The 9,398-nt window shown below is 38.9% G+C and overlaps 1 protein-coding gene across 1 annotated transcript; it reads left to right on the top strand.

Annotated features, from left to right (window-relative positions):
* The first annotated feature begins 245 nt into the window (after positions 1-245).
* LOC145496970 (dolichyl-phosphate beta-glucosyltransferase-like) lies at positions 246-8,727 on the top strand. The gene is made up of 11 exons (XM_081476738.1): positions 246-448; positions 569-749; positions 1,304-1,350; positions 2,706-2,774; positions 2,956-3,048; positions 3,737-3,850; positions 4,332-4,394; positions 5,022-5,105; positions 5,739-5,806; positions 6,356-6,441; positions 6,886-8,727. The coding sequence occupies exons 1-11, from the start codon at positions 362-364 to the stop codon at positions 7,002-7,004; spliced, it is 1,011 nt and encodes a 336-aa protein (XP_081332864.1). The 5' UTR covers positions 246-361; the 3' UTR covers positions 7,005-8,727.
* Positions 8,728-9,398: the final 671 nt, after the last annotated feature.

Here is a 9,398-nt window from a genome sequence, read left to right as displayed (position 1 = left end):
ATTCAAGACAGAAGATTATTTGAAAACATGACAAAGATGAATCAATGAAAGTTTCTTACTTTTTAATGATGTTATCTTCGCTAGTATCCCATTTCAAAGACTGCATCTTTGCGCCCAAATAAATTGTGGCCTTTATAATTTTCGTGATCAGTTAATGGAAACAGAAAAAAATAAAGTACTTTTAAAAGCCTTCTGCAGCGAAACACCTGTCGAGGAAGTTCTGAGTTGAAGGAGCAGGGCCTGGGCGTCTGATTGGAGAAAAGAAAGACAGTTAGCGGGTTCTTACACGAAGAAATCTATTTTGGCGTTCGAATATGCGGCGTGGTTTCTAAGCTGGAAGTCTCCTCTATCTTATTCCGTGATGGATTTTCTTGCTTTTCTCCAAAGTATATCTTTAACGACTGTTTTCTACGCTTTACTTCTTCTTATTCCAGTTGTTTTTATAACGGTAAGTGCTACTGAGAAATAATTGGTTCAAAAGTCAAGAGTATCTTTCACGGAGGTATCTCCGCTTTTTCTTGTGACCTGAGCGGTCAAAAGGATTAATTCTGATTTGTGTTCTTCGCAGGTTCTTGTAGTTATTCGTCTGACGACTTGGGATACAGTGCCAATGATTTCTAGGTTTGACAGCGAAAAGTATTACAAAGATCCAAACAAAAACAATGCCACTTATTCATTTCCCATTATGGAGGAAGAAGGTTCTATAGATTTGTCGGTGATTGTGCCTTCGTACAACGAAGAGGAGCGATGTAAGTTTATAATTAAGCTGTTTATTTGTTTAGCTGCTCAAATGAATGATGCGACTTTGAAGCGGCTGTTCTCATATATTTGGAGGCAAAAAAGCAAGGTGACGTAACGAAATAAAAATTCGATTTGGTTCCATCCAAAATTTAGAACATGCTGTCCCTGTATTAAGCAGGAAATCCTTTTCATTAATTGAGCTTACTTAACAGTGATTGGCTGTAACACGTGTGCAGTAGGGTTACCTGGGGGGTACTCCCCAAAGTTTTTGGTTGGGATGTGCAGTCAAAACCTTGAACCCTGTACCCTGTTTCAGGTCATATCTGTGATTTTCCATACCCTATTTCAGACTAAGCCAAAAATCAATATCCTATTTCAGGCTCCTAAAATTAGTACACAGCTCTAATATATGACTGTCACTTACCAGAAATGGCTTCCATATGCTATTTGGCACTCTGAAAAATTCTATTTGTACCATTTGTTCACTTTTGCAATATTTCCTGTAACCCATCAAGGAGAAATATTACATGAGATTATTTTAATTTAATTACTTTTTATTCAGTGCCTGTAATGTTGGATGAAACATTTGAATACCTGGAAAATGAAAAGGTAATACAGTGCAGGTTATTTTAACATTGTTATTTGTAATATAGTGCAAGGGAGAAAATTAACACAATACCAACCTCAGGAATCAAATATCGCATTATAATTTTTTAATGGTACAAACTTTGTTCTGTTTAGTTATCTCTTCAGGGTAGGCCACATCTTTGTAATATATATTTTGTGGTTCAATTTTACCCTTGATACAATTTTGTATGTTCTTTTGTTTCATATACAGTTTAAATAGTATGTACCATACACCAGAACATAGAAAATACCAAGTTTTATTTAGGATTAAATTGAACCACAACATATACATGACCAAGTTTGTTTTTTTTTTTGTATAAGTTTGGTTGTTGGTGAATTTTATTACAACAGTTTTGAAAACAGTACTAAAGTGAACTCAAACCTTATGTCCTGTGATAAGAGTAGTTAGATTAAGGATGTTCGCGTGAAAAATTTTCCAACATTGATTTTTTTCTGACAATTTTACCACTGTAAGATAATGAGTTACTTATGTCAGAAATGTAAAAAAAGGGGGGAGGGGTGGTCACTGACTTCGTTTTGGAGAGATTACGCGCAGAAGAACACCCTAAATCTGAAAAAATCGGGCTTCGTTAACGAATAAGGCCGCAGTGTCTGTAAGCTCAATAATATTGTAATTAGAACTTTGAAGTGAAATGTTCTCTGCCAAATATTGTTTAAGTGGACCGATTAAGTGAATTTGGTCAACTGGGCTGGGTTGTTCGAAAGCTAATTAACACTTATCCAGAATTAAAAGTTAAAAGTTAACCAAAGTAACGATTTGTCTTCTACAGAAATGGTTTTCACTGCTTATATTTTGTGCAGTTCAAGATTACTCAAGCTCAAAACTGAAGGACAAACAAAATAAACAGAAAACCTCACTGGAAATGTACAAAAATGCAATCAAAATTCTTGCTAATCCTGGGTTAGCTTAATCAGGCTTTGAACAACCTGGCCCTAGTGAGGTTCCTTAAAGAACAAGTTTGCATTTAGTAACCATAGTTTCACGCGCCTTGCAGCTGCAAGATGGCAGGGATTCGATGTCCCGTGGACAGAAATCTTCAAATTTTTTTAACTTCCCACATTGATTTTTTGTTCATTTTTGGAGAATGTGGAGATAATTGTAAATGAAATCTGTTTCTAAAAAGAAAAATAGGCGTCACCGAATGTCCAAGATTGTTAAATCCAGGCAACGCTATGGCAATGGCCATCTGCCCTATCATTGTTCATTTTAATACTTGGCGCGCACACTCATGCATGATGTGGTGTGAATTTGCGTACGCAGTAAGGATGCACAGAAACAATTAGTGTAAATGTCCTTAACTGAATTTTTTTTTCAGAAAAAGAAACCATCCTTTACCTATGAAATCATTGTAGTGGATGATGGTAGCAAAGATGCGACATCTAAGGTTAGTAAATTGGAGTTTATGAGATATATGTATTAATCCAGTTACAAGACCAGTTGCAAGTTAAACGTGACATAACAGGTGAATGAAATAGCTCAAAGAGGCCTTCTGGATGTTTATAATGATAAATTGATAATTAAAAGCTGTTTATGTTTGCATAAGTAACATTTTTCATGTGATGTAGGTGGCTCTAGAATATTCAAAAAAGTATGGCGTCCATCAAATGAGGGTGTTGACTTTGGAGAAGAATCGAGGTAAAGGTGGAGCAGTCAGACTGGTAAGATTTTAGCTTCACTTTTTCGTTTAAAAAATTGGGCTTTCAACCCTCTCCCCTCACCCCTAACCTTCCAGGGTTCCAGATAATTTTTCATTTCAGTGTATCAATAAGGAATTTCAACGGGTCAATTACTACTGCTCCCATCAAATCATTTCTAAATTTCTATTTAATTTGTCAGGTCATGTAGCTGACCTTGTCGGGTTTTTGACCCGAGACCCCTCACTTATCTGGAACACTGCCTTCATTTAGAATTTCTCAAGATCTTCCTTGGGGACCAGTATGGACATTTCTTGAAACTGCACCATGTACAAAATCCTAACCAGGGTTCTCGATCAGTTCATCTTAAAACTGTTGTATGTTGTGCAAGGATTTGACCGTGACAGGCTAATGGCCAATGATAGCTTGATAGCGAAGAAGTTAACTACAGTAGACAAAGATCCATCAAAAGTCAGTTTCCTTTTTCTCTTTCAGGATTTCATATTAGATGTAATAGTACATGTATTTAGTTACTGGTTTTGTCAAACATGATGATAAGAGAGGTCATTTTAAAAATGCCAATAAATTCAGAGCAATTCTCTATCTAATAATTCAATAAACTTGTTACCAACAGTCATTCTTTGTTACAAATGTTGATTTACTGTTAGAATAGAAATACTGCCAACTCAAAGTTCTTCCTTATTGTGCACAGGGCATGTTCAGCTCCAGAGGTAGAAGGCTTCTCATGGCTGATGCAGATGGAGCAAGTAAATTCTCTGACTTAGCAAGATTAGAGACTGCTTTAGACGATCTGAATGGAAAGAAGGTCAGTTTAATTTATTGCAGATGTTACCCATGACTTGTATGTAGGAATCTGAAGGAACCAAAGTAAAACTAATATTTATATGTAACTACAGGCAAACTACTGCTTATGGACACTGTCTCTAATACAGACAGTCACACCACTCTATTATGGACACTGAGTTGCATGGGTCCCTGCTTAATGTCCTTATATTCTTAAATGTAAATCCTCTATACCGGTAATATGTGCCTTCTCTAACACATTCAACAGACACTTATTCCTCACTCCAGAGAGCAAATCAGTATAAACTTAACCTCTTTATTGCAGACAAATCAGTGTTGATTTCACATTTGAAATGTGTCTGCCATTCGTAGCATAATTTTGCACATATTATTTATTACTAATCACAAACTTAATGACCATTCATCATTGTAAAAATATGTATCAAATCATTATTTGTAAGGTGAATAAATGTTTCTTGTTCAACATGTTTTTGCTTATTTAGGGGCACAAAGCTGTAATAGTTTGTGGTTCAAGAGCTCATCTTCAAGATGAAGCTGTGGCACAAGTAAGGAGAGGTGTACAGTTCTAGAGTGAGCACGATAATAAGTTTAGTTTGGTTAGAGTAATGATACTGGTTTCGCCCTATGGCAAGTTTGCCCCCACTATAAAATTTCTATTTCGAGTTCGCCCCCAACTTTTCGTGTTCGTGTTTACGTAGTTGTCATCGAGTTATTGAACATTTTCGAAGAACCATTTCAGTCTATGTATGTTTGCTTGTTCGCGAGTGCATAGCAACAAAGTCCAACGGTTACCGGTCATCTCGCCACAAGGGAGTCTCGCCACCAATGAACTCTCCACCAAGGGAAGTCACCTCGCCACCAAGCGAAGTTTCCTTGCCACCAGTAATCTAATGAGGCAGTGGATAAAAGAACGAGGAATAATTTCTATATGCGACTCGATCTGGTTGGGGGCGAACTCAATCAAGTTGAGTCAATGTGGGGGCGAACTCGGTGGGGGTGAACTTGCCATGGGGCGAAACTGGCAGCTACCAAATAAGTACGTGGCAGAAAATTGCTGCTCATTAGGATGCCAAAGGGTTGCAGGTTTGACACCTCTGCATGAATTCCACAGTAGTTTTGTGTAAAAAGAGCTTACTTTTAACTTTCTCAAGCTGTTTTTATGTCTTTTTCAGCGTTCTCTCTTTAGGAACTTTCTAATGTATGGCTTTCATTTCCTTGTGTGGTTTCTTTGTGTGCGAGGAATCAAAGACACACAGGTACAGTTTGAGAGATACATGTATTTATGTAAGGGTTAGTTATTGTAGGGTATATGTGTGTAAAGCAGCAATTTCTTAGCCTGGACAAAACAAAAGAAACTCATGCGTCAGTGACTTAGAAATTAGCAAAACCTCTTAAGATTAAGACGTGCCACAGCAGTTGTGACATACAACATTGTCAGTTCACTAGCCATACTCTTCAACTTTTACTGTGATTTTACTAACTCAAAGTTCTGGTCCCAGTTTGTTCAAAGGGTGGATAACGTTAGTCACTTCTGTTTAGTGTTGCAAAGTCAACCACACTATCCAGTGGACAGAGATTTATCACTGGTGGATGATGGTGTCAATTCTTTGGGGGCCTGGTGTGTAGGCAGTTTACTTAACTATGGCACCATAATCAAAATTGTGACGGTTGTGATTTTAGCGGAGTGTATAGTAGAATACGGCCCACTAAATTGACCAATCTCAGCGCGCGTACTAACTGAGAGATATGATAAGGATAAAGCTTCACTACAACCTGATTTCACCACATGGTCCAATGTCATTATCCAAGACCTCTCTTAGTATTTGACATAGCCATTAGACCGGGTACTAGTTTAATAATGCTTTGACATTACGTGTCTGTTGTTTCAGTGTGGATTTAAGCTTTTCACAAGACCAGCGGCACTGTTAACGTTTTCTGCCCTGCATGTGGAGAGGTGGTGAGTTTTCAAGGGTTCACTTCTTACATTACGTAGCAGAACCAGCGTTCAATTCATTGAATCAAATAACTACTTGAAATTACTACTTATGAATGGATAACCACTGCTCTGGATCAAAAAATGTTCGAGTTGTCGAGGACAAAACCAATATGACAGAAATTAGGGAAAACTTATGTCTTCCGAGTTTTCAAAGGAATGCGGAATAAAACTACAATGCGGGCTTGAGTCAAGTGTTTAAGAACAAAGATTTGAAGCTTTATTGTCTAGTTTCCATGACTTTAGTTCTCAAAATCAACAGTCTACATACTGATAACAACCGTTACAATTTTAGATGGAAATAAGGGACAGAAAAAGGGGGAAATAAGTTTTGCTGTCTACCTGACTTCTTTGTCAAGTTCATATGTCACAAGACAAGCTGAGTTAGATTGTGTATTCATACAAGTTGTAGGCAATAGTTTTTAATTCACGAACCCAAAACTTTAAAACTAAACTATTACTATAAAAAAAAATAAAAAAATAAAAACTTTGGCACTGCCTTTCTTTTCCCAGGGCCTTTGATGTAGAGTTGCTTTACATTGCACAGCAGTTAAAGATCACTCTTGCAGAAGTAGCCATCAACTGGAAAGAGATTGACGGTTTGTCTCAAGATAGTTGCCTTACATTCCATTTTCTTCAGTTCTAAAAATTTGTCGGTATATCAACAAATCGTTCAGCGCTATTGATCAGCCAGCATGGTGTGTCACTCAAAGTTAATGGAGGCTTTCCTTGGCTGTTATGTGTTTTCCCGCGCCTAGTTGTTACATGTTTTCCCGCGCTTGGCTGCCACGTGTTTTCCCGCGCTTGGCTGCTAGGTGTTTTTCCGCGCATGGCTGTTGCGTGTTTTCCCCACGCTTGGCTGTCACATGTTTTCCCGCGCTTATCTCCGATTGCATTAGTTCTGATTGGTGATTGTTTTGCTTGCATTTACTGCAATATGGCTAGAGTGGCTTGCATGGTTTTGGATTTGCGACAGTCAATAGAAAATTATGCTCGCCCCTAACGGACACAACTTCTCTGACATTCAATGTCTTCTTTTGAAGGTTCAAAGATGGTTCCATTTTGGAGTTGGTTACAGATGGGTAAAGATCTACTTCTCATTAATTTACGATATCTTGTTGGAGCTTGGAGAATCGAACCAATGAAGCTAAAGAGCCAATAAAATACGTAAATTATCAATATACAATGCAACCTTGAAGTAGCGCCGAAAATATCGGTTTTTGATGAAACGATACTCGTTTTTGATCGTTAACGTGACTAGAACTGGAGAAAGGACAGCCTCCGATGTTCTGAGCAATACACGACTCTTGTTACTGCGCAGCTTTATTTTTTACGGTTAGGCCTACCGTCCACATTAGTAAGTCACGAAAACGGAGCTTTTCAAAAACGCTCTTTAAACCGGAGGAATTTCGAAACGGCGCCTTTTTGTTTTCGTGTGGATGGAAAACATTTTGGAAACGGAGCTTTTTGAAAACGATGACCTCGCGATACATGTGATTTCCCTGCCCAAGTTTTCCTCAAACACAAATCCAAACTGATCGGTGGTTATTGCGTTTTTAAATTCCTGCGGTGCTGTGTGGACGGAAAACATTTGATGCGTTTTCAGACTGCAACCTCCGTTTTTAAATTCCCCCGGTGTAGTGTAAAAGGGGCCTCAGTCTGGGTTAAACACACAAACGTGAATCATCGACGAGTATCTGGGATGAGTGTTCAATGAGAATTTCTCTTTCAACTCTGAGCAAGGGTGGGCCAAACGAGAGAAAAAAAACTCTCGAGTTTTGTGATCGTAGGTTCGAAGCGCGAGTTCGCACGAGGGTTTCAGGCCAAAGATCTCCGGTCAAATCTCTTTCCCGTTTATAGACTCGATTTCCGCCGCACACTCGAGTCCGGGAGAGGAGCGCAGGCTCTCTTGAACAGCAGCTGGTAATCGAGTCTATCCCGTTTAGCCCTAGACTGTTCACAGCCCTCTGTTCTCTCGTATTATCATTCGATCATTGAACGCGCGGATAGAATCGTGAGAGAACTGGACGCAAGCGCAAAACGGAAGACTTGAGTGGGTAGGGTGTGGGGATCTTGCTCGCTTCGCTCGCAAACTCAACCCCCCACCCCCGCGTTCTTCGCGCTCGCTTCGAGGCTGTGAACGGTCTAGTTTAGCCCAGGTTTTTATAAACAAGTTTTCTTAACGAACACCCTTGTACGACAGACGAAATTCATAGAACTAAGCGGATTAAGGTTAATCTAATGTAAAAATCGATGTTGCGCTGTCTGACAATTTGGCCTCAAATTAAATTGAATCATTTTTTGCCGTGAATACCTAGCAAATTAAAATAATTACAATATAGTTTTCCTCTTAATTTATTTTTTACTAACTTTTTTAAGTCAACCACTTTTCTGAAGTGGTAATGTACGGTTTGGGAAAAAATAAAAATGGAAGATCAAGGAAACAGAGATGTGTGAAAAATAAATATATTACTGTCATAAATAATAACTTTCATATGACGATTATTTGTCATAAATGCTCTGCTGTGTATTTGTTTCCTTCATTTGTGTTTGGTATTGGCAAGGTAAGTATTACAAATAATTATTTCTCGCGCAACTTTCTCTCCGTTGCACGAAAACTAATAGGTTTTCGAGGCGTTCAGGACAAATTTCTATATTTGGGTGGTGTTTAGTGCTCGGAAGCTGAACGGATTTTAGACTGCCGGAAAAAATGAAAGTAAATCTAAGAGAACAAGAATTTTGTTTTATATTTGGATGTTTCAGCAGTAGGTCTTAAAAAAATTAATCACTTGAAGTTACATCGCGAATGTGCAACAAAGAGACTACCTGACCTCACGTCTACAATGAGCCCCCCTCCTGCGCACTTTTCAAAACGCCTCCTCCTCCCCCCCCCCCCCTACCACCCACTGCGCTTTATCCCGCGTAAACAGGCTAACCGTATAACGCTAATTCAGGCTAGCCAGTCTGGCGCAAAACAGGGTTAGTAACGTCCGGGTTAAATTCTCGAAAATGGAAAAGGTAGCACGATGTAAGCCTGCACTTTGCACGTCTGCAGTCTACTTATTTTATCCTCACTCTGCACGTTACTGGGCTCTGCGTTTTCCCTGCGTTTTTCACTAACTGCCTTGGAAGTTGCCACCTTCCCATCAAACGTTGCGCCCCTGGACTCAAGACCGGAGATCTACATGTAATCTTCTCAGTAATAGACTCCTGTGTAAAAACCAAAATCACCCAAAAATGCTACAAATCCGCATCATAAATTGTATTGCTCATAATCCCGGGCACACCCCATTCTGGTATCTGATGTTTACGAAAGGGAAATACTGTAATACCCGAAATCTGCGAAATAACATGTTCTGCTTTGACAAACAAAACAGTCTAAACACATGCTATGGAACAATCACCGGCGGAAGAGGACGAGGGCATTGTTAATTTGAAAAGTAAACCAAAATGACAACTGAATCCAATCAATTCTGATGCGTGTAGATACGGTGATAATTCCACTCCAAAAAAACCAATCCTTCGCTGGGGTAATTTGCCTTTGGGGAATGCAAAC

This window comes from Orbicella franksi, chromosome 9, assembly GCF_964199315.1.
Source record: "Orbicella franksi chromosome 9, jaOrbFran1.1, whole genome shotgun sequence".
NCBI classification, from domain to species: domain Eukaryota; kingdom Metazoa; phylum Cnidaria; class Anthozoa; order Scleractinia; family Merulinidae; genus Orbicella; species Orbicella franksi.
This window is presented reverse-complemented; position numbering and strand designations above follow the sequence as displayed.